Consider the following 26,656-nt stretch of genomic DNA (forward strand, 5'->3'; position numbering starts at 1 on the left):
CCTCATTAGGCTTTGTTTTGTGTCAGGCAGAAGGAACTGATACTTACGGTCACTGGTGAGGCTGCAGGGAACAATTTCTGAGCTCTCTCTCCTCTCCCCTGAAAAGACAACACTGCATTTTCTAAATGAAAGACAAGGCCCCCATTGCCGTGAGCAGTGCAGAGAGGCAAGGGAAAGGGAAAGAGGCAGGGACGCCAAGAAGGGGACCCTTTTTTCGTGCTTAGGAGGAAAAAGAAGGGATGCTTTACAGCAAAAAATGGGCTGGGACTGATTCTACTTCCTCACTTATCTTCCTCCTTACTGTGAATTTGGCCTCACATCTTTCCTCCCACGTGGCTGGCTTCTCTCCTGCGCAGCCCTGCCTCCTGCCAAGCCCCGTGCCCTGCACCACTGCCCACCCTGCCTCTGCCTCTGCCTCTGCCTCTGCCTCTGCCTCTGCCTCTGCCTCTGCCTCTGCCGGGGCCCCTTCGGGGTCCTCCCAGCACCCCTAGTGCTCATGGAAACCCAGCACCCCTAGCCCCCTGTGCTCATGGAAACAAGGAGCGCACCTGCAAACGCTGGACATAGAGTACCAGGCGCCAAAGGCATCCTTCCCCTCTCTTGCTGCGGGGTCTGCAGCAAGATGCAGCAAGGGGCCCGGGAACGGGGAGAGGCAACAGCTCCCCGTCGTCCCTGCGTCACCAGCCAGAAAGCTCCTTCCCTCCACAGGGCCAGGGCTAGCCCAGCCTGAAGCCCCGGTGCCAGCAGGTAAGACATCAGATCACTGCGCTAAAGGTGCGATAATACCGGTCAGGCTTAGCTCTTCATGGCCTCGCCGTCCTGCAGCCAGGACACCAGAGTGAGCTTCAATCCTAGACTGTAAACATTTCAATTTAAATCTCTGAAGGTAGGTGTACATACGTGAGCGAGGTGTCTGAGCGCGTCTTCCAGGCGATGGGGATCCAAGCAGTACCGTCCGGGGAGTCCAGAGAGCTCTTCGCTCTTCTCTGAGGCAGACATCCCACGCTCTGGCAGGAGAATAATGATCTGCAGTCCCGTGTTTTTCCTTCTGAACGCGGAGGTGGGAGGAGGTGCGCATGATCCACCAGTGGAATAGGTATTAGGGACCAAAAACCACCGCTACTCACCCCAAAAGTAGCACATTGACAATCAGGCGTAAAGCAGCATATTGCTAATAAACTACATTGGTAATGAGGCATCATCCCAGTAGCCCTCTTCACTTCTTAATAGCCGTTATGATATTCCACGTTTAATGTAATATTGTATGCATTAACTCTCAACAGGATTGTTAGATCATATTTTTGATATTGTGCATAGATAAGTAGCAATAGCATTGTCGGAAGAAAAGAAGATACTGCATGCATTACAAAAAAAAGACTTGGAAATGAAGGGACAAATTTTCAAATTCAGCCTCTTTTTTCTGTAACACATTATTTTTTTTTACCGACTGGATAAAAACCTTGAATTTTGAAAATAAATGAGAAATGTGCATCCACATCAGGTACTCCAGTATTTCTAATTGGCAAATCTGTAAGGTAAAAGCCATTCATGCATGCAATAATATACTTTCAGCATCTTGATTTAGCAGCCACGTTGAGGCACTTAGAGAAATTTCCTCGTAATGCTTTACATTTAGGCTAGAAGAAGAAGGAAAAAAACTATCTCAAAAGATCTATGGTGCACAGGACCCTCTTTTTAAAATTTCACTATTGCGAATGGAACAACATAAAATCTTGGAATAAATAGATGCAGTTTAGCCACAAGAATGTAACACGTGGAGGAAGAACCCATTGAATCTTTTTCTAGACAAGGAAGAAAAACAGATACAGATCTCTCATCATGAAAACAATAAATTTACAAAGAATCTTCATACAGAGTAATAAATATCAAGACTTTCCACATATCCATTATGTATCCCATAAAAATGAAAGCTGATTTTTTTTCTAGCCACTACCGTAGTTAGAGAGAAAACCAATTTAAATTGTATTCACTTGGCATCAATGTATTTTAACAGACAATATCATAAACCTGCCTGCCTTCACAGACAATATATCTCCAGGCTTTTACAGCAAATCTGGAAAATGTCACACTAATATTTAAGCTTTTCCTGCTCTCTCTTTCCTCTTCCCTGTAGTTTGCTTGATCTCTCTTCACCTTTTGTGAATGCGAAGGCTGATTTCATTGCCTCCAGCCAGATAATTTCCGCAACGTGTGCCCAGCTGCCACGTGGACCTCATTTCTCAAGGCTTGCTCTTTGCCACACACGCTCAGAAAGACGGCTGCTACCTGGCTGGGCTCGGTACTCTCAACATCTGCAGAGAAATAAGCTACCCCCCCCATCACTTCGCTTATAAATCATCTCTGATTGCTGGCTAACAGAACAGAACAAGTGATGTCCCAGTCCCACATTTCCTAGGTCTTTTTTAATCACCTCAGCAAATACTTTCCCTAATCAAAACACAGCATGTAGAAGTTTGAAGGGCAATACACTTTCCTCCATTTCATTCACTGGAAAGCTACACGCTACAGGTGCAAAGGACAATATGAAATAAACCAGCTCTCATGTCACAAAGGAACCAAAATAGATATTTTTTCAATTTTTCATTCATGTCTGCACAAGTTTTGGTAGCTCAGATTGTTTAGAGTACATCTGTTAATGCTCTCTTCAACCCATCCTCATAGCTTAGGGCTTTGATTGAAGTCTTTTTGGACAGGAATCTATTCTACTACCATTTAATAACTCTAATTAATGCCTACTGAGAAAAAAATACATTTTCCTCACTGGCAGAAACCAAGAAAAACGGAGACAAGAAGGGGTAGTTGTCAGACACGGTCTCATTTACCAAAGCGGTAGGCCTTCCGTGGCTAATTCCCAGGTAGCCAAGTTGCACGAACTCTCTGATCCTCTCATCGGTTAGTCAAGATGGAGGAGCATCACCACCTTGCGACCTGACTATTATAATCTTCAGTAATGGTTACTTCTGCTGCCTCTTCCCTTGGCCACTGGTGAGCTCTCTGCTCTCGCAGAAGCCGCCGCTCCTCTCGCCTCTTTAGCCGGTTCTTCTGATGCTCCTCTTGCTTGGAGTACTGGAAGCGCTGCAGGAACAGGTCCTTCGCGTACTCGTAAAGCTGCACGTCCAAGAAATTCAGCTCCTCTATCCGTTGCCGCACATCCTCACCAATGTCCACGTTGGAGGCCCGCGTAACGTTGAATTGGGTGAACGGGGAAATGAATTTCAGGTTGAATGTCCTCTCAAAGAGATATTGCGTTTTCCTCTGAAATTCTGTGAGCCCGAAGAAGGCCATATTTTTCAGATTGTTCTTGGCGCTTTGGAGAAGAATCATATTTCTTTCACTCTCATTCATAAATGTCAAGTTGTAGCATCCCACCAGGCTGAGGTCTGCCAGCATGCGCACCTGGCGGTTGTTGGCCAAGTTGTAGCTACAATCCATGAATTCCTGTAAACTGACTCCAGACCAGTCATCTCCTTCATAACAGGTAGGCAGCTCGTCTGGTGTTGGGCTTCTTCCATCGCACATATGAAGGGAAGTTTTCCACGTCGCACCTCTCTGGACATGCTTCCATTCACTCAAGTACCGTGACACCGGGTCCCTCAGCATCGTGATGTAATAGAAGTTCCTGAAACATATCATTAAACACAGTTTTAAGATTCAGTGGATTTCACTTTTTTATTCTCCAGTAAAATGCCTACCAGCCACCGCCACCACCCCCTTCACTTTTTCTGGTGTAATGTAGGCACTTAAAGTGACTGCTTCTGAGACAGTAAAAAGCTTAAAGCTTCATAAATACTGTGAATAAAATAAAAGGTAAATTGGGAGAAAGAGAGAGAGATGAAAGGAAATAAGCAGTTATCAGAGAAAAAGAATTACTTTGACCTATCAACTGTTCAGTGGTAGTTACTTTATGTAGAATCCAATTAACTGAAGTTTACTCCTCTCTACTTTGAAATGCTAACCCTCAGTAATAGCAGAACCAGTGGGAAAACAGATTTATATAATCTTGCCACTTCTCTTCTGGACTGAGACATGCACGTCTCACAAGATGCACAAGGTGATAATCCATGCAGCACTTGGTCAGAATATAAGAGAAGCACGAGCAATTTCATGTGGATGCTGCAAGTGCTAAAAATAACACCATGTGGAAGACTGACATGAGCCACCTACTTAAGAAAAACTCTATTATTAAATGGGTTGGAGTGAAGATAATGAGAGACCCAAAATCCATTCATATGACTTAATTTTAGACAAGTGTTTGATTGAAATTAGTTATAATCATGTAGTACAAAAGCATTTGTTGATATAAAGATTATCCTTATTCAACCTCATCTATCAAGAATACAAAAGAGAGACCAAGAAATATTGACTTGAAATAAAGCAAATAACTGCAGAACTCACATTGTCAGTTCATCTTTTAGCTACTGAATTCAGTTTGTACATCTATTTATGGCAATTGGAAATGGACTGCAATGAGTATGCTTCAAGCAGGCTTTCACAGAGTGAGTTTTTTTACTGAGAAATGTTTTATTCAATAACAACTCACCTGAATTACAGGATGATATCATAACGACAAAGTAAAACCAAAATACTTATGATTTCTGTCAGCTACAATAACCAGCAGAAGATTCATGACTAAAATTAACACACGGTCCGGTACAAAAATAGGCTCGTGAGTTTGCATGACTCATCTGACTGCAAACAATACATTAATAAATCATGAGCCCTAAGGTTTCTTAAGAAAAGACTGATCTCAGTACTCCTTTTTGAGCCTAGAGAAGGATGAAGCAAGTAAGCAGGAGGCAAACTTGCTGCAGACAAGTTACCCTGTAAACAAACCCAACACTTTGTGAGGGCCACCTCATACAGGAGCTAACTCCAGTTAAATGAAAAATCTCAAAACTCCTAACAATCTCCAAGACAATTACCCTTCTTTTTCAGGTATCACCCATTTTCTGCCACTAAAGATTCCCCATATTTTCTCCAAAAACCTCATGTTTGTCACAAAAATAGATATTTCCCTGGATATTCCTAAAAATGCAGATATTTTCCCCAGTGCAGACAAAGCAAAAGGAAACAGGGCTGAATGCTTTCTCCTTAGTCATTCTGAGTTCTCCATCTACAGGATCTAGAATATATTTTCTGGAATAAGGTTATGAGGCCAAACTACGGACTATGTTCTGCTGCAGGGTCATTTCTTGAACTATTATCTAATGGAAACAGCTGTTTCAAGAATTATTTCACAGCAGAAGGGTTGCAGGTGGAAGGATATAAACTAGGGAGTGCCATGGATGTATTTTCATTATCACTTGCATCGGAAGCCATGATTTGTGTTAGCATCAGATGATACCCTGAAGGATGATATTTCCAACATAATTTGGGGCTTGGGTTTTCTGGTTGCTGATCACACATGATCAAACTGCACTTGAGCTGTTTTGATCCATCTCAGTTACTCACACAGCCCACATCAACAGTGAACCCAAGGATCACTCAACCATTCAGAGACAGATATTCTAAAATCCCTCTTCACTACTCCTGCAGAGTAGGAAGGACCAGAAATCCTCCTGTGTGCTCTGCACTGTAGCTCCACTGCAAAAAGCACTGTCTTTAAGCACTCCAAGCACAGTGTTCCCTTCTCAAATTGGATGCTCACCTCATCTTGGCTCTACCTTGCATATATGAGAGCACATTAAGAATTGCTTTCCAACTAACAGCACAAAAAGTAGACACATTTCACTAGTGCTGTGCAGATAAAGCAGCCAAACTCTCAAACACCCATCAGCTCCGAGCATTAAGCCACTGTTGTTGCAACATCCAGCAGGCACTGATAGAGTTGTGACAGAAAATGACTGAAGCTCCAAGGGAGCAGAAATGAAAAAAAAACGGACAAAGATTCAGAGGCAGTTGCCAACATCTACATCGACAGACACTTGGTGTTGGCTTAGTCCTTGTATTGCTGCCCCTCCCCTCTTCAGATAATTTTGGATGTTGATAGGTGGTAACAGATGGGTTTAAAAGTTGCTCTTGGCAATTATTTATACCTCTAATAATAGTTCTGTCTTTCCTCACCCATCTCCAGCAGTCCCAGTCAGGCATGACTCAGAGCAACAACAATTAACACAAATACCTCCTTTGCATCAATCATTTCCATTTCATCCCTGGATATGTAAATGTGTTTGATGTGCAATAAACAGGGGTACGAAGCAAATGCAGGGAAATGAGAACAGCGTGTCTTTGTATAACATCCGCAGCTTCCCTTATGCAGACTGGGTGAGAAACTTTTGCCAGTCTGTTGCTGCTCCTCCTTATGACTACCTGACTTCTGCATCTGTTTTTGCTATCCTGATTAATTTGCTTCTGGTTTGTACATCTTTCAGAGTGTTGCCTTCTTGTGTTATCAACTGAACGGCTTCTTCATCTGGCAGACAACCTTTAACAGCAGCCCGATACACATTTAGTTTCCAAGGCACTAATAACTAAGAGTGCAACCATCCCCGCCACATTCACAGTTTACAACCTTCTGTTTAACCTTCTGTTCGTGCCTCTCCATCACCCTTTTAACCAATCTGAGGTTGGAAGACCTTAAGATGTCTTCCACCTGATCATGTTCAGATGACACTGTTACAAAGCTACGCAGAGGACTGGGGGATGCTGCGCAGCAGTCGCGGCACAAATTTTTCTTTCAGGGAAAAGGATGTCATGTCTCTAGAATAATGGTATAAGCAAAAATGGTCATGCACATTTGTTTCAGCTGGAAAATTATAACAATTATCTTAGGAAATTGTTTTCAAATGTTGACATTGATGGATTAAATATAGCAGCATTTCAGAGCTCTCAGTGCCTAATACACAGTGTGCAATCACACTAGGGATGGCTGAGGAGCCAGCTCATAATAAAGACAAAAAGTAGTTCATAAAAGTATGAAACCGGGGATGGCCTTCAGTCTCCCCTTTCTTCACTGTTCAGTAAAAGAGCGTCAAGTCAGTTCATACTGAACATGCCTGAGCCGCTCTGAATACAGACGTGCACTTGCTCTCACTGGTGTAAATGACCCCCTTGCATTGCCCACGCTTGTGCTTACATGGCTCTCTTAAACTCCACAGCTACCCACTGTGGAAAATACTCAGCAAAGAATTAAGTAATAACTTCTGTTACCCTGTTTGACAAAGCAAACTCATCACAGACTTATTGGCTTCATTTCAACGGACTCCCATCACCGATTACTCAAACTGCTGTCACAGACAGCCTCAGTGCTTAAAGGCTAGCCAAGCAGAATACGCTGGCATGTCAGTGAGAAGATGTTTTACACAAAACATTCCAAATTAATTAAAAGCCACACAAATTATATCTATACCTATACCTATATCAGCGTGTGTGTGTATGTGTGTGTGTAAAAACTTACATGGGAATGTGGCCATAAGCTGCAGTTGTCAATGAAAGAAAAATCATAGTAAATGCATAGTGTGTATTTGCCAACCTATCTTGTCACTGTCTATATAAACACGTAGACATGTACCAACACTTTAGATGACATTTCAAACAATCCTTATAACAACACCAGCCCACTAGTCATGATGTTAGCTCCTCCTGAAAGGGAACTTCATACAACTTCCCCAGATTAAACAATCTCCTTTTGAGCATAATGTACTGAAATTAACAGGTTATCGAAGTCGCCACTATGGGATGGTTCATTTTTTGGACAGATGCTAAGCACCGTGATGGTCAGGCTCAGTAATCCATGCAAGGTCCCAAACAAGCACCGGTGTGAAGCGTGGGCTGCACGCTACTGTCTACACTAGAGTTAAAAAGCACTTGGGAATTCAGAAGGCTCTCGTCCCACTAGCATGAAATCCAGTCACTTCATTAGCATTAGCAAAGAAAACCTTTAATTAATAGAACAGCTAAAATGAGCTTCTAGTTATAACCTAAGAACATGTATTTCTTCCACATTATAAGGTATTTTAATATAAAGACTCTAATCTTACATTAATCCTTCAATAGTATTGCTCTGGTTTAGAAATTAATTTCAGAGGAGCAGACTCTGATGTTAGTGGAGGTGATCCCAAACCAGGGCATTTTGCCTCTTCTATCGCCATGGAACAGACGTCCCAGCTGAGGGAGATTTGCTAAATATGGGAAGGATCACCACACATCAAGAACAAAAACACCCTGTAGGCCTCCTGGGAAAGAAGGATGAATGGCATCTTCTCTGTTGCTCCCGCTCTCGTGTGGAGCAGCCGGCACAAGGAGAGCTCACGCAACTCTCTCGGAGGCTCAGAGAGGAGAAAAAACAAGCTGCTCCCTCTTCTTTCAAAGCATGAGGCAGGACCTTACATGCAGAGAGTGATGAGCTTCATAAAAGGAGAACAGTGCACTCAGCAGCTGATGCAGAGACGGAGGCATACTTGAGGTGGAGAAAAAGAGTCACTGGAGAATACTTTGGAAGACACCAACAGACAGAAGAAAGAAGAACCAAAATGACTGAAAAACCCAGGTGCATCATAAAACCATCCACTTGGTTCTTCCTGGTAGCAGGGAAAATAAAAGCCCTGGTCAAGTTTATGACCCAAGTTGAGAAAAGAAGTTAGCAGCTTTAATCCTGGAAGTGGGTGTGCTCCCGAGGAAAGGTCTGAAATACTCAGCAAAAGCCAGCCTGGCCGCATGTGTCTGCTAACGAGAGAGGTTGTGGCAAGACAAAGGGTTAAGAAGGACCTGCATTATGTGAACAAAAGCCTTACACTTCCAAGTTTTATCCTGAAGCCCAAGTTCTCAGAGGCAGTAACAGAGTAAACCACCGATCAGCAACCTCTCTTCAGGCAAAGTATTGTCAGTATGGGTAATGGTGAAGAGAAGAGGGTAAACAAATGAAACAAAAATAAGGATAATGCAATACTTGAACAATTAGGAAATAAGAGCATACAACAAGGATGGTGAGGGGAGGCAGAAAGCAAGAAACATTGTCGGGCTGATCCGAACTGGTCAAAGTCATCTTAGTGTAATGCAGATGTATCAGCTCACGGCTGGCAGCATTATTGTGCAGAGTGTCACTGCATTTTTGCTGTGCTTAGTTTACAGATAACCTGCCCAACATAACAAGAACTGACTGTATACTTCTTATTCAGAACAACAGTACTGTAGAGAGAAAGCTATGAAACGGTGCACAAACGACATGCATGGCCATCCGGCTGCAGGAAGCATCATACAGCTTATCCACTAAGCCAGACAGATCAACACTGGCTAGCCCATGAACTTTTGCAAGATGATGTAGCAACAGCACAGAGGTTTCTTAAGCTTAGCATCTGTCACAGGATACACATTCCTGTATTTGTTGTGCTTTGCCTTTTATAAGACTGGGGTTTTTTGTGTATGATTTTAACTAGGGCTGTAACACTCTGAATCAGCACACCCTGAATTATTGAGCAACTTCATGAATATTTATTTCAATGACACAATATAGTTCAATTGTTCAATATAGAGTCTCTAAAATTGGAGAGGACAGTGCAGCAGCTACATGTCCCTAAAGAAATTAATTCCCTTCACAGGTATCAAGTCTGGATCTTGAACAGCTCCTAGACTAATAAAATGATGTAGCTACCCATGGTTTTAATCCCAGTATTTTAGAAAATGCACATGAATAGCATATGAATATGTGTGAGCTTTCTGAGCTAATACATGTTATTCCTGTGTGTTGCCTTTAGGATTTAGGCATAAGTTTTCAAACACAGAGCATAAAGTTAGGCATCTAACTCTTTATTTAAACATGTAGATAAACTCAGCCTCATTGCCAGTGAAGAAAATAGACAATAGTCAGAGCTAAGGATGCTCAGGTACCCAGAAAACATGGTCTGCTGATTTATTTAGCAAAAGGAGGCTCCCAGAGCCATCAGAGTGCCCTTCCCTGCCAGCATAGATAACAGCACTCTATTAACCCCTTCATAAAAGATCCTAGCCCCTTCTGAAATACCCTTTTCATGCCATTGCTCCCATTGAAAACAGCTTGTGAAGGTTGCTTCTCATGGTTAGGAACATGACCCTCATTCCCATAAACCTGGTCTTGGTCTACTTACATCCAGTTGTTCTTGGGTTAACACTGCAAATACATGAAGAGGATTTATAAATGTAGCACCAGAGAAGGAGAAATGGCATTTAAGTTGGAGATCAGAGAGCAATCACACCTCTTGGCTTTCATTTTAGGAAGCTGAACTAGTTATTGTCTCTTCTGATAAGACAAGCCAGAAGTGACCACGCTGCAGTCCCCCCAAACCCTTGGGTCACGCTTAGACACGCTTCCAACATCTCAGCTTTCCATGCTAGCTTTTGACAGGAGGCTCACAAAAGTAAGACGTGCTGGAAGCTCCTGAGATTAGTTCTGGTTTTTGACCATCCAAGCAGTCCTTTCCTGGCATTTGAACTTGCACAACTTCACATTTCACTATACATGGCTAGAATAGGGCAAATTTCACATGTGGCCTCACAGGTGCCTTGTACAATAAATACTTCTTTTCTCCACTGGCAACATATTCTCTGATACACCCTCACGTTGCATTCATTTCCTTATGGGGCCGCATAACTCTGGAAACTCATACTCACTAATATGCTGGCTAATATACAGAGGTCTTTCCGCTCCCCCCATTTCAGCTGATAAGCACTCAGTTGATAGAGGAAATCTGTTTCTGCCGGCCTCAAACACATGATCTTGCACTTTGCGCTATCAAACTTCATTCCACCTCTTCTGAAATCCTCAAGGTCATTAAGCAAATTCCATTAACATACTTCAGCTTTTTGTGCCAACATCGTTAATGAAAACATGAAATAGGATCAGAGCTAAGACCAGCCCTGAGGAAATTCATTAATAACTTTCCTTTCTCCAGAAATTTCCTCCTTCAGCACTTCCCGTTTTGTTACCAGCTTCTTGTCCACCAGAAAATTCTTACGCTCAGCCTCATGTTTTCTGCCTTGTATAATAACTTCACCGATGCTGCTCTATCAAATAATTTATTGAAGGTAAATTTCCCTTCTCCTATCAGAGACAGATGCTGAGTATTTACATGTCTCAGGCCAAAGGCTGAGAATGGCGGCCCCAGCTTTGCTGCGTGTGAGAACACAGAGAATGGTTAAGATGGGGAAATGACAATTTATTTGAGAGCGAAGCAGTCTGGAATAGAAATGTACAGATTAGGCGATTTGATGGAAAAATAAATCTGCCACTTTCCATCAAACAACCTTGATACAAATTGTAAATCATTCCTTGATGAGACACCAATCTAACAAGGTTCCCTCCAGAGATTTTTGTTCTTTGCCTAAATTATATCAAGCTCAGTTGTTCTAAGTGTTCTTTAAATTGCTGAAAGGAGTGAAGTAGCAAGAGCCTTGCTGAAAGAAATATAAATATAAAATGCAATAATAAATCAAATAATAAGAATTTGGTCATTCTATCAAGCACACGCATAATAAAAACCTTGTATCTTGTTAAGAAACGGTGTGTGAGCACACAGGAGGAAATACTATTCAAAAGCAATAGATACACAGTGTCTTATAAGATTCTTTAAAGATACTGTATGCAAGACCTTTGTGCCAGAAAGGATAATAAATCCTTTGTGGCCAGCACTGGCAAAGGGGGAATCCATTGCTCACATCGCCCCCATTCCATCTCATCCCCATTGTGCACAGATCATTGCTGTGTCTCAAAAGAACCGCGCAAATCTGGGGCACACGTGACATCTTTACCGAAAAATGTTTCTCCTGCCTCTGCCTTTGCTATGCCACTGCACGGAGGGAAAATGCAATAAGGATGTCTTTGCACGCTGCGCTACCTGCCTCCTCCCAGAGCTGCCTCGAGCCCCAGCCTGGGGAGGAAGTACTGAACCTGGCTTTCTCAGAGAGATGTTACGAGTACAGGGGAGACAAGCTAAGGGGATGACCCGCAGCATCAAGCAGCAGCAGAAAACAAGGGCTGGCCAGAGAAAAGAAAGGTGATGACAGGCAAGGGACAAGAGAAGAGCAAACCTGGAGACAGTGCAGCAAGAGGGACCTGCAGTTTGAGCTTGTTTTGCCAACTTAGCTTCCAATGGCTACAGAAACCAGGTTGGGAAGGGACCCTCCTGATGAAGTCTGATGCCTATAATCATGGGTAATAGTACAGCAGGATTCATAAAATATCCCTTATGAACACAGGACAAGCCACAAAACCTTCCTCACTATCAGCTCGCAGTCTCTGAGCCGCTGCCAGCAAGGTTAGAGCAAATCCCTGTGCCAGGAGCCTCCTCCCTGGCGCAGGTTACTGCCGGGCGACTGAGCGTGCAGCTCCAGCTGCCCTCAGCACGCACTCCTCCAGCTCCCATGCAAAGAGATGGGGACGCAGAACTCCCACCTATGCGGTAACTTAAACAACATAAGGCCTTTTGTAATGGTTATAAAGAAAAAAAGCCTACATACTTTCATGAAGAATTATGAGAGATCTGTTATCGCAAAAGTCCTGGCTGCCTACAAGAATACACCTGATTGGGAAAATTCAATTTCAAAGAACCCCTGAAAAGACAAATAAAATGTAGCCAGACCCTTAAATCTTCTGACATTTATATTTCTTCAGTCAGATTTTGTTAGGTCTGAAATGGAGCAAAAATATTTATGTTAAATTCAACTACAATGTTTACTTTCATCCTCCTCCTCGTTTTTGACGGAACTGTTGCTATCCCATTTTATTCTCTGGCTAGGTAAGACAAGCAGTACAGGCATCACCAGTGTTCCTCCATAGCTGGCTTCACTGGAAACCAGTTTGTGCCGCAAGTGGCATGTACCAAGGCTCCCTCCCTAACTGAGCTGTCCCTGATTTCTGCCTAATAGCTCAGTTGCAGACGCTCTCTTCCAAATCTAGGATGCTCAGAGGAAAGTTCTGTGGGATTTTTCACTGCAATGCATTTTGAATCAGTACAGTAATTCTGCTCAATTAATAAAGTAATTAACAATAAAAAGGCCCGGTAATTGAAATTCCTTTGAAAGTACATCAATTTATTCTCTCTAAGCTTTGCCTCAAGCCTTTATTAATTCTGACATCAAGCATAATGACCATAAATTATAAACGATCGTCACAAAATCCAGGCATCACAACCATTTTCTTGTCCTGCATGCTGAGTTTCTAAAACACGTAGGCTTGGTCGTAACTCTTGAGATTTGCCTCCCACAAGGTAACCAATATGACAATATGGATAGTAAAGAATTTCAGGTGATTCTACTAATGAAAACATTGTAAGAGTAGTATTTCCTGTTCATTCATTGAAAGAATTCACAAAAGCTAAGGAAATTGCTCAGCTGTTTCTCCTAACATTTGTTTCTCCTAACATTCCTCTTCTTGTGAAGTAACTGTAAAGTTTTTCCTGTAAGACATTAAGTAAGCAGATGATGGGGTATTTCAGTTGAATACTTGTAAGACAGACAACTGACTTCCCATTTTACACTGCACGTTGTGCTTCCACTAAAATTCTTGATAGGATCTAATCAAACCCAGAAATGTTTGCTATGTGAATAATACAACTCAAAGCTACAAGCAAAATTGCCATCTTCCTGCCTCCACTGACCTAACAGATTTCTTTCCACATCAGCTTAGACTATGCGTGTGCGTGTGTATATATCTATATATATCTATATATACAAACCTCCACAAGGGGGCCCTCCTATCTTCCCCAAATCTTGGCAAAAGCTTAACTTGCTTTCCAAAAATTTATGTTATAAAGCTTTTGTCTACAGATACTATGTTATCTTAGAAAAAAGTTTTTACCAACTAGAATTTAGTTTATGATAGAATTTTAGACAACAAAAAGTGTAATTTGGAAGGGAATCGTTTTTTATATACAATTTCCAGTATATACCTGGCACGCAGAGAACTTTGATAAAGCTTTTCCAAGTTTACTACTTGCAATAACCAGCCAAAATGAGACCTTTTACACACACACACACACACAGAGTCAGCTCACACTGCCATGGCAAGGCAGCCTCCAAGATGCAGGCTGGCTCTATGGTTATATTGTAATTTGCAGGGTAAGCCCAAAGTAAGTCACTGTTAGTGATTTCAGCTCTGTGTGAATGCATCCCCTAGGCTCAAAAGTTAAGGTACAAATAATATTAAAGTTATTTGCACTGTCCTCTCAACTCCCAGCAGATATCAAAAACAAATCTTGTTTGGGATACCTTGTTATTTGCTTTAATATTCTGAATGTTTTACGGGGACAATGTTATATGTCCTCATCTTCTTAACTCAATTGTAGCTCTGTGAGGTTTCTATTATTTACCATCCCTTTGACCTTGGAATACCTGAAGCAAATCGGACCACCTTCTTCTTCTGACCTCAAACCTTAACGAATCAAGCCTATGTAGTACATGCCAGGCTGTGCGCTGCACTGTACCACTACTGTCTGTGGATGCTCTGCTCAGAGAAAGAAGGCAATAAGATGAAATAAAGAAGCCTAGGCTTCTAACCTCCAGCTTTTATGAAGGATTCCTTACCTTTCAGGAAAACTAGCAAGCGATTATGTGAATTCAGCCTTGCTGATACAGCACAAACCTGCCAATCTGCAAACTCATTCGAGTAAATCTCTGCACCTTGATCTGCAGCGCAAACTTTAAGCAAAGTTTTCACGATCGCTCAGCAATACTGCCATATGATATGGTCATGTTTAACCGATGTCGATGACAGAGTTCAGGCTGCTGCAATACTTGTGCACTCAGGTAAAATAAAATACCCAAGGTGCTGATGGGACTCCATATGAATTACTGCCTGCAGCAAGTCATCGGGGATGCCTTTGGCTCTGCAACCCTCCTCCGGAATGGACCAATCCTAATCAATGAAGCACATCTGTACAGTGGAGGAAAAGCACTTCCCAGTCCCTTCAGGCCATGAACTGACTACTTGAAGCATGACATTTGATTAGCCTTATTATCTCAACTCATTTATATATAAATGTTGTTAGGGACCATGAAGCCATCCAGCCCTTATTAAAATCCAGCCACAGTCTCTGAGCTGATGTTCCCACTCTTCTTCCTTTTTGTCTGTAAAAACAAGGAGGAATTCCTTTTTTTGAACTGCGGGTTATCATCTTTGCAATTTTATTACTGCAAAATAACCTTCTCCTCTTAAATTAGTGCAGCAGACTGTTGCCGTACCCCCTCACATATGCAAATAGGTCAGGCTTTCTAGTCTTTCCCCACAGAGATATTTGACATTGAGACTCAACATGATCTAGCATCTTTCTGAACTAAAGGCCAGGGAAATAGTGCACAGGACTTTATTTTCAAATGTATCTCTCACGGAAATTAATGAACATCTGTGCAGACACTGAACATGAATTCAGGCAGCAGAAACAAAACCCATCTGAAACTGAGCTTAAAGTATAGGAATACCTAATGGTAAGGATCTTTGTCTTTGCAAGTTGAGGATTTCTCCCCTTCCCTTTGAAGAGCCAGAGTACTTTTCAGGTCACAAACTTACCTTGCTCTACAGGAAATGGAATGATAACAGGGTGATGAAAGATATTTCTGCATTAACAAGGAGCAAAGTTGCTGATGTGTATCCTAGGTAACACAAAGATTTGAATATGAAACATTCATTAAGATTCCTTTCTAGACCCTATAAATTGCTTTCTGTTTTGTACAGAATATTACTGTCAATACAATCCAGCAGTAGATGCAAACAGGAAAGCAAACTTCAGGTTAAAATGTCATAATATCACGAACATTTTTCTACAGTTGTAATTATTTCAATGTTCGTATCTTTTATCTAATGGAGTAGATTACTTAGTCTGGGTCAATCTTACTTTTGATACACATACTGAACATTACATAATTTTACATAAATTAATACCTGTGAATTTAAAAAAGAAATCTCATCATAGTTTCCTGAGCAACTGAAGTTATGCTACCTGCCCAGTAAAAATAGCCAAAAAAAGAAAAGGATGCAAACTAATCTGGTTTTGCTTTTTTGCTTTGAAGATGTTCCTTTTCAACAGGCTTTTTCTAAGGTGAAATTTTTGTTTATAATTGTCTCATTTTTCATATATGACAAAACTATACATCCCAATGGTCTCACCAAGTGCTGTTTAGCACTTGTATCTCCACCCTCCATCTTGAGATAACAGCTGCTGTATGTTCAGGCTAAACTACGGCTCTGCCTAGATGGAAAGGAAGGTTGCATGCACATAGACCTGTATTTGTGACACTTTAATTTGCTCCATGGCCTTAATAAATACACCAGCATTAAGCGTACTCATGCCAACCACAGCTCTAAAAATAACTCACTTCAGACATTCAGACGTTTTTCCACGTTGTTTCCAGTAACACCACTCTTACTGCTAGGAACAATCGTTAGCACAGGCAGGGATTTATCATCAAAAAATAACACTCAGAAAAGCAGCAGGGATCCTCAGAGGTGTAGCAGGGGACTAGCTGAGGGGTCACGTTAGCATTAATGGAACACAGCCCAGCAGTGTAGCTGGGCCACTGCAGTGAGCGGGTAAGCAGGCACGGGCAACCCTCCTCATTCATCACAGCACCATCCGACCGCACGGCACACAGGAGAGGGCTGCGGGCAGTGGCCACCAAGCTGCACAGTCTCCCCAAAGTCCCCAGGGAGATGTTTTGCTCAGAGGCCAAAAATCCACCTCCCCCAGTCCAGCACCCCTCCCCAGACCAAAGCCTCCCCTGGCAGCTGGTAGCCTGCCTTGCTGGCAGAAGAGGGGCTGGTAGGAGGGGACGGTACAGGCTCCTCCTTCACTTCATAAAGACGATCACCACTTTGCCCTAACCTAATTGCTTTTTCTTTTTGTCCCAGTATTCTTGACAGAAGAGGAAGAGGTATTTATGACAAATGCTGTGCAAATGGCAACAGACCAGGCAATGAGAGAAGAATACACAGTTTTCTTGAAAGAGTTTTTTACTCTTAAATGCACTTCCCTTTATGTCATCCTAAAATATGCCTGCCTTTATTGTAAAAAGGCAAGAAAACTGCATACATAGAACAAACCCATGGCCTACAAACACACATAGCCCAGGGACTGAACCTTGAATTTAAAAAAAGAGTATCTGATTTTAATGAAAAATCCATGCTAAATGCCTTGGAACAAAGGATCTGGGGATAAAATTCTTAAATTGCTGAGCCCTGAGCACAATCTCAATACTCAAACTGGGAAGACAACGTTGTGATTCATCAGAGCTACGAAAACTGCAGTGTTTCTTTACTACGCACTTACTACATGTGCATTTTTCTTCTTCTTTTCCTCCCAGCTTCTCTCTCATTCTTTGGTACCACCTTTTTTTTTTCTTTTCCTCTATTTCTTTTCTTCTTTTCCCCCTCATTATTTGTGTTCTTACACAGCAGCAGCATAACTTTATGCCTAGAGGAGCTGCAGAGGCAACAGAGCCTTTTCACGTGCAATGGACTGCTGGGCTGACACAGAAGAAAACCAAGTTTTTCCTAGCGAGGGTTAAGCCCATTTGCTCCTGCACCAAGTTTCTCTGCCCATCGAGCTGGCTGCAGAGAACAACTGAGTGGGAGTGGGATGGTGTCACTCAAAACCCTTGCCAGCCGCAGAGCTGTGCCTGCCGCGGGCCAGGGTGGGAGCAGGGGCTGTGCCGCCCACTCACGAAGCCAGGCTGAGGGCAGGTCCCACCCAGAGATGTGTTGGTTTAGGTATGTGGCTGCTTCCCCACAGGCCATTTTCACAGCACTGCCCTCATTTGTGCCTCTCCCTCTACTATCTACTGGGATAGGGATTTTTGTTCAGCTTGGGATTTTTTAATTTTAGCTTATTGAAACTGGATCCACCCAACTTTTGCATCCCAGATACACAAACTCTCCAAGGGCTCAATTTAGATCCCTGTGCATTAGGTACTTCACTGTCAGTTCAGGTTTTCTTAACAAATCTGAGAGCCAGAAATAATTTTGAAAAACCTCAGTGCAATTTCCAATACTGGACATCCTACAACAGTAATAATATCACGGTATTGCATTTGGACTTTGTTCTGTTAAACCTAGCCTGAACTTGCCTTTGGCTTTCTAAAAAGGCTTTAGAAGAATCATGTCTGTAAAAACAGATGAATGAAAAATGGCATATTAAAGAGGAGTTCAAGAAGCTACTCAACTAGTTCATGGAAGATAAAGCCATCAAGAGCTATTAAATAGAGAGACATCTCCACTAAGCAAGAAATTCTCAAGCCTTGAATTTTTAGACTACAAGAGTATATTCAGGGGTATCATCATCACATGCTTGCCCTGTTCTTGTCCTCCTTGGACATCAGTTGTTGGCCACTGTTGGAGACAAGGTATTAGGATAGATGGACCTTTGGTCTGACTCAGCTTAGCCATCCCTCTCCTACTTCAAGCCACCCACATAGTCGTACTTTTTTTTAATTAACATTGATGAGAGAAGTATCTCACGTGCTGATGAGTTAATTCAAAGCAAAAAAAAAAGACAAAAGATCGGTACAGTTTTAGTCATAAGTGTAAAGCAGAATTTGGATGTCACGCTTGCCATAGAAAATGTTCTCTCACCTTCAATAAGAAATCTGTGTTCTGTTTTCTTAAAAATGGATTTCACAATGTGGGTGTTACAAACGGCAGTTCTTTCTCTACTGCTTGTAAAAATGAACACTTTCCATTCATTTACAAAAAGACTATCAGAAAATATATTATTACCAGGGGTTGGTAGGAGGCAACATCAAACAGCATGTCAGCTCTGAAAGAGAAATGAACCATGGAAATAGACTGAATGCAGGAACCGACTGCCGAGGTTCAGCACGCAGGAGAGGAGCATCCCATTGAGGCCACAGCACAGAAAAGGCAGCCGAGGAGATCTTCAGGTAGGCTGAAAGACGGCTCACTCCCCTCCTGACAACTCCACCACTGTTCAGTGCCAGCTCTGTGTGTGGCTAGGTGGCCTGGCAATGTGAATTGGACCCACGGCAAACATGGGCAACACGAATTAGCTAGAGTACGTGACATGGTGCCTATGCCGGTTTTATGTGTTCACGTGTGCCAGATGATTACAGATGGGGCACAGGGCGATGCAGAGGCAAACCACCTATTCTGACACAAAGTCTTCTGGCACAAAAATAATTTATCAGCTTCTCCTGAACAGCTTGAATTGGCACAGTGAGTCTATGCTGGAGTAGTACTTTGCACCATTTGTTCACCCCGCTTTTGAGCAAGTACTAGGAGATCTAAAGCCAGTTCGACTGTATTGTCAAACTATGGCCTCGGTACCTAACCTGTTACAACTGTGCAGGAGTTACTCTGGATTTATGAGCGTGCAACCGCACCAGGATGACCTGCTTAGTTTTGCTGCCCTGTGCGCTTCTTCTCTATGTCTGTCCTGACTTACCTTACCTCTGCAATTCTTTCCACGTAATATACATTTCCTCGCTCCAGTGTACTAAAACTATAGGAATGAGAAGAAAGTAAATGACACAACTGAAATATTAAATTCCTTAAATGTTGAATATCACACATAAAATTTAAAGGAGTACAACATATTTAATAACAATACCGTGTCAATTCCATGAGAAAATAAATGTATGAAAGCCTGTATTACAAGCTGAAATATTGTCCTCAGAATTAGAAAATGCCAGAAATAGTATTATTTGTGCAGCTTTATTTTGCCATTATGATACCATATTTATTTTCAATAAAAATTATTATTTTTCCACAGGACCCCTGCTTTGTTCAGTGCACAGAACAGGCAGTGCTGAGCAAGTGAGATGCCTGTTCAATATTTCTTTTTATTATCATCTGAAAGCATGCAGTTCAGTGTTTTATTTACAGCACATCGCACAGACTCTGCTCAGGGTACAGAATGTCACATTTCCTTATCACCTTTACTATCACCATCATCCTTGCGATACATTGTACTTAATTTTTTTGGCTTAGTATTTCCTCCAACTGCTATTATAGTCATATCCTCACACTTTTGCCCACTGAATCTTGATTTCTTTTGGGTTAAAAGGAAACAACACCAAACCAAAGACGGGGGACAATTCTTTCCTCAAAGAGGTGGGAGCCACAGAGCTGCAATGGTCTCGTGGGCAATGGGAGAGGCAAGTTGAGTCCCTCGGGCAGAGGAAGAAATGAAGGAACATCTCTCCCTTTCTACACCCCACCACCAGCTTTTGACAAAAGCAGCTGTGACTACTATTTGGTGTGGCACTTGCTTACATCTGCAGGTGCTACGTGTGTCGCACGGCTCCTGAAGCAAGGCATTCCCCACTTGTGCTCCCTGAAAGGGACTTGTGGGGCCTCTCAGACCCCCCCAAAGCAGGCAGCTGTACTGCACATCCACAATAACACAAGTGGAGACTCCTAAGAAACCTTATTAATCACAACTAAGGCTTCCCATGATGGTGGAATTGGGCAAGGTTTTGAGTATGAGATTCCCAGCCTTGGTACTTGCTCCTTATGGCTCGGGGTCTCAGACTACTTCATTAAATACCGACATCTTTGGAAATCAGGCTACCCCTTTTTCAATTCCAGCTGGAATCCTGAACTTGAGAAACTATATTTTAAAATATCAGCATCTTGAAGATTTAGTAATTTGTCTACCTTATAGTCTTGCTGTGTATACTGATTGCAAGTGTGCATGGCCCAGGATGATGAAATGGTTATCGGTATGAAAATACCATTACTACTAAATAATCCCTTCTGTCTCTCATTTTTTGTTTGGAAATGGCTGTCTCTTATTTTTCATTGCATCTTTCAGGCAGTACAAATCTTAATAAGGAAATGACTGACATTAATAAGGCAGTAATGTGTTTTCAGAGCCATCACTTAGTGGCAGATGCTAGGAATAACTAAGACACAGGTAATGGACAATTAAAACAAAGATGTTCACATGGCATGGCTTATTTTCATCCACATATTTCTCATCAAGAAATATATTCTTGAGTGCAAGAACTGTCTCCAAATAGTTGATAGGGAAAAAAATGCCTAATACAAAAGGAATATTTGATACCTCCCCAAATAATACAAACCTTTCTTTTTTTTTAATCCAGAAGACGTATGGACACAATACATTGTCAGTCAATCAACAAGTAACATAACATCCTTTAAAAAGAAGTAGATCTAGGCTACATAGAAAACTTGATTTTAAAATCAGCCTACCACTTTATACTCACTAATAAGCACAACTTTATAAGCAAAGTTACTTGAAGACAAAAATAGCAGTTTGATGAGATGGTATGAGGGGTGAGCTGGCTATCTTGTCGCCATTACTACCTTGTACAAAGTTAAAGACGGGCCTGTGCACTTTGCTGAATAAAGACAGGCTTTAACTGCCTTGCTGAACCAGGACTTAAATTATTTGTGGACATTTAAAAAGTTATTATCGAATTCATTATGCAGAGAGACAGTTGTGAGCACAGTAAATTAGCTGGATGATAGGTGGACTGTACATGCTCTGAATTAAAGTAATCACAGTTTTATTTTCTCCAACAGGGATTTATTCAGTCAAAGTGCAAATAAATGATGTAAACATGGGTAAGTAAATAATTATTGCAATATTGCTTCAGTTCTGGAGATGCTTTGCATTCGTTTGTCTTTGAAACCTGACTGCTTCAGACCTCAAGAGTCTGTGAGGAGGAGACACCACAGCTGACAGCAAGAGAGAAGCAAAGGCTACGGGAGCCCTGCTTCTGTCCAAATGCCTGCAAGAGCCCAGGCTGAAATGCAGCGGTGAAAGGCTGGGTAAACCCCGTGAGACACTGTGTCCCTGATTCATCAAGCAGCACCACCATGCAAGGGTAAACCAGGAGGGGGCAAACCAGTGTGCTTCAAAAAAGATAGACTCCTTCAGTTTAGTTTTTCAGATAAAATGGATGTTTTCTATCTTTAAAATATGGAAATATGCCCAAAATACAATCATATGACTCTCTGTGGGATACAATCAATGATTATGAACAAGATTATATGTGATGTTTGATTTCTTCTTTTTCAGTGACTAGATATCTCTTTTTTCAGAGAAACAAAGCTTTGGAGACTCTTTGGAGCCAATAATTCCATAAAATCTTTGCTTTCTTGTACTTCCTCTGGTCTTCGAAGTCTGTTCGACACTACCTAGCTCTTGAATCTCTCTGTTTTTCTCGAACCTTCAGTAAATTGAAATACTGATTTTTGTGAGATCTCTTCTAAATAACCATTGCCCTGATCTGTAGACTCTGTGGGCCAAATTTCCTCTCGCTCTTCCCAGTTATGATCTCAGAATTGCCATATGTGTGTTTTGCCATGAAGCACTGAAATAACTGGTCTCTGTAAACCATTTTTAGCTTAAATATCGTCGCTCTGGAAGCCTTGGGAGTACACTCTGCCAGTGCCCTATGGTGTAGCACAGATCTCGATGGTTTGAGAACAGCTGTGTCTGGTTTTCCTTACCCTTTTGACATTTTATTTTAATTATGTGGATAAAAACCTTCCTCTTGGGAATCTGGCACTGGGAATGGGAACATTTATCTAAGAGAGAAAACATGTCACTGTTACAGGCATTCAAACACAGATTTTATTCTGAGCTATCTCTTAAATGTTAGCCACTCCTATTTCTAACCTACCTTTTAGGATGAAAATGGCAGTGTAAGCACATTCAAAGTATCTTCAGTTTAACATACTGCCTTTCGACTTATGCTGATACTTACCTCCTCTCACAGGACTTTTAGGGTAAGACCTATTTCACCTGCTGTCAGCCAGTGTTAAATATCTAGTCTCAGTTAGGCATTTCAGTTACCTCTGAAGCCAACAGAGAAAGGTGGGTATCTCCAGAGCTGATTTATCCCTCCTAAGACAGCTCTCTGCGAGACATGGAATGAGTTAGTCTATGAAGGTGTGCTCCAGTTGAGCTCTATACAGTTGTATTCACTTTTGCTTGCAACCCGCTGCCACAGCCACCATCACCCCATTCTTGATGTCAATGAGGTTAGATCAAATGCAACTCAATGACTGACAGTCATCACTGACAGTCATCACACAAGTAACTGCCTGCACTTGGTAGATGTTCCTTTCTTTTCCGCAGTTGGTGAGCAACATGGCAATCAGTCATAGTCTTTGATGACCAGCTGGCAAAGACATTTTCCCCAGGTGACGTGCAGTACATTAGTGGAAAAATTACTTGGTTGCATCACTTCTTTTACAAAATGCTGACTTTTAAAAGATGGTTATCTCTTTGGCATTTAAAAAGTTGAGTGCTACTTGTCCTGTTTCACTGTTGTGCTGAGTTCTACAGCTTTGCAAGTGTGGCTGCTCAGTGATCCATTCAGTCATTAGTTTATTGCCATATCATTCAACGTAAATGATGGTCCAATTCATTTTTCAAACTTCTTTTGTGTCAGAGCTTTTGCCAAGACCTTGTTCATGGCTGTCACCTGGCGGAGGATATTACGATGCCGTTTGGCGTGTCCATGGTAAGCGTGGGGTTATTTGGTCCCTTCTGCTTCTGGTAAGAACCAATAACATTGAGGGATTTCATTCAGAAATGCAGTGGTGGGTTGCCTGAGCTGAGAGCTTGATAAGTGATAGCAATTTTGCCCATAAATTGCAAGCTAGACACCAAGAGTTTTAGAAACAGGGGATGGAAATTAGGCTTTTAAACGTGTATCTAGATTCCAGTAGAAGGTGGCTGATGTCTTGCGCAGCATGAACTTGCAGGGATTTCAATCACCACAGTGCAGGTATTAGAGGAGTGCAATCAATGTACACGAACTGCTGTAAAATCTAATATTGTCCCATAAATCCATGAAAAAAATGCTAACATTTCTCAGCTGTTGACATCGTCATATAAGCTGGTAATTAAACGATGGGGAAAAAAATAGAAATTAACGTCAGGGCTGGAAATACTGCAAGGAGCAATGTATAATGGGTGCTACTTTGATCAATGTTATTGGATGCAATGTTATCTAGTGTAATATACTATGATTAAATACTTTAAGAGAAAAGATAGCAAGTGCACTAATTAATTGTGATGATGACACTAAGTTGCAAGATGCCAAGTAACTGTATGAAAACAATATAAAGATACTTAGAGAATTTAGTAAAAAAAAATCATAGAAAATTGTATGGAAACACATGAGAAAAATATAATCTGAAACAAGCATTTTACAGGATGGAACTATTTTAGGACTCAGAAATATGGAATAATATGGGAAGTGCTTTTTATACATACACTTTGGGGAAAAAAGGAAAATTTGCCACTTCACACTCAGAAGTATCCCATTGTATGGTATGACTTTGCTGACTTAAGCGTATTAATGTCTGAATTAATGACAACGTTTTGGGATAAGAAAAAAACCTAACAAGCTGGAGGGAATGGCAGCAAAGTGTTGACAGGACAGGAGCAAATCTATGAAGCTGGGCTATACTAACTCTTGCCTTTTGAGCCCTGAAGACAGTAGCAGTCAACTACAGCAGTTTGCTCAGGACCATGTCCAGTTGGGTTTTGAATATCTCCAAGGATGGAGACTCCACAACCTCCCTGGGCAACCTGTGCCAGTGCTCGGTCAGCCTCACAGTGACAAAGTGTTCCCTGATGTTCAGAGGGAACCTCCTGTGTTTCAGGTTGTGCCCATTGCCTCTGGTCCTGTCACTGGGCACCACTGAAAAGAGCATGGCTGTGTCCTCTTTGCACCCTCCCTTCAGGTATTTGTACACATTGGTAAGATCCCCCTGAGTCTTCTCTGTTCCCGGCCAAACAGTCCCAGCTCTCTCAGCTTCTCCTCATATGTTCAGTGCTCCAGGCCTTTTAATCATCTTAGTGACCCTTCACTGGACTCGCTCCAGTATGCCCATGTCTTATACTGGGGAGCCCAGAACTGGATACAGCACTCCAGGTGTGGTCTCACCAGATGTCCTGCCAGCGCTCAGCAGAGGGGAGGAATCACCTCCCTTAATGTCAATGGTTGTAGGATGGGGTCCCTTAAGAATGATGCAATTTAAAGCATACAAACAAAGAAGGGAACGATATGAATTAGGGAAAAGTAAATGGCTAAACAGTAAGGAAAGATATGACAATAATAAAAAAACCCCTGTAAATTAAGCAGAAGAACAAATATGTGGATGGTGGAAGCATATTTTCTCTGAGAAATGATGGCAACTGCACTAACGTAAGTCACTCGGAATTGTACTAAGCATAGCCAGACCCAAGCACTGGGAACAAACACTGGCACTGGCTGAGGGAAAAACAATGTTAGAAAATGCAATATGTCTCTTCCATTTTTAACTTCTAGGAACATGTGTTGCTTCTTTTCTGAATGCTAGCAGATATCAGCACCCTGCAGACTGGTTTCTCAGTGGAGGAGAAATCAGAGTGGATATACTCTAGAGGCAAATTGAGTAATTTACATTCAGACACTCATCCTGGAGCTGAGATTGTCATAAATAACACACAGGCGATCCCTTCTTTCAAGACACTCAGCCAAACCCCAATGCCCTGTTCCCAGGGAGCAACTTCAATCAAAGATATCGGCCGAAAGCAAACTCTCCGGCCTCTCACACAGCGATGCCCTCATCAGAAAGGTGTATTAAAATGTCAGCAGGAAAGAGATGCCAATCTCTGCATTTCCTAGCGCACAATGACATTTTGAAAGCAGTGCCACCTGGTGACACCTGCCAAACAACACTCCGCTGCTCAGCAGAGCTTACGCTGCCTCAGAAATACCTCAAAGGAAGATACGGAATTGAATGAAACCAAAAGAAAAAAAAAAAAAGTGGATTTTTTTTCTGTATTTCCTTTTATAATTCCTTGTCAAGTTTCCACATGCAAAAATCTTTTCTTTTTTTTCTGAATAGTGGTGAGAGCAGGCGGTGGGTTTAATCACTGGCATCAGTTCCTGCCTGCTGGCACTGTAATTTATCTCAGCAGAGTGCAGCCCTCCCCTGTGATAAGATGCCGTGCTACCACGAGTTACGAATCCTCTCGCTAACAGTGAGGCTGACCCATAACCAACAGTATCCATGCTTGGTACAACGCGGGTTTTGAAGCACAGTTGAGCTGACGCAGGAGTGATCACACAGCCTCTAAATGCTGCAAACACCCAAACACAGTCTGGAGCAGCATCTCCTCCTCACACGGCCAACGCAACGGTTTTGCGATGCTGGCCACTGGGAGAGCGAGCCTTCTGCGTCAGGAACGGAGCCTAGACAGACCTGTACATTGGGGTTTATTTAGAGGAGGCAGGTCAGCTCTCTTTTGGTTCAGACGCTACTCTGTCAGAGGAAATCCCACCCTCATTCACAGGTATTCATCCCTCTCTCTAAAACAGCTTTTTTTTTCCAGATTCAGTTCCACATCGAACTATAAACTGTAAGTATAAGGGAGCCAAGAACCTGCAGGCTGAGAGGCAAGCCAAAGCAATACCTTCTCCATAAACATCTCAAATATGGCAGGGCTGTTACACAAAGCAAAAAGCTATTGCTTTAAACTGTCATATCCTTCAGCTACTGTAAAAGTAGTCTTTTATCTGTCCTCTAGATCTATTTTTACCTGCCTATTCCCAAGCATCAACACGCAGCCAGCAGAGAGAAATCTGTTGCTGCTGAAGGTCTGTGCAACTGAAATTCCCCTTAGGTCCTATGTATGCCATCCTCTCTGTCCACTGAATGATTGACATTAATTACTTCAATCAC

At 42.1% G+C, this 26,656-nt stretch overlaps 1 protein-coding gene across 1 annotated transcript in view; it reads right to left on the bottom strand.

Moving 5' to 3' along the window:
• Nucleotides 1–2,934: 2,934 nt before the first annotated feature.
• The window catches only part of HS6ST3 (heparan sulfate 6-O-sulfotransferase 3), a 311,429-nt gene continuing 287,707 nt past the window's right edge, over nt 2,935–26,656 (bottom strand). Inside the window, exon 2 of the mRNA XM_072853952.1 lies at nt 2,935–3,640. Within this exon, the coding sequence (XP_072710053.1) occupies nt 2,935–3,640 (706 nt within the window). The remainder of the gene's footprint in view (nt 3,641–26,656) is intronic.

This window comes from Ciconia boyciana, chromosome 1 (genome assembly GCF_034638445.1).
Source record: "Ciconia boyciana chromosome 1, ASM3463844v1, whole genome shotgun sequence".
Lineage (NCBI taxonomy): Eukaryota > Metazoa > Chordata > Aves > Ciconiiformes > Ciconiidae > Ciconia > Ciconia boyciana.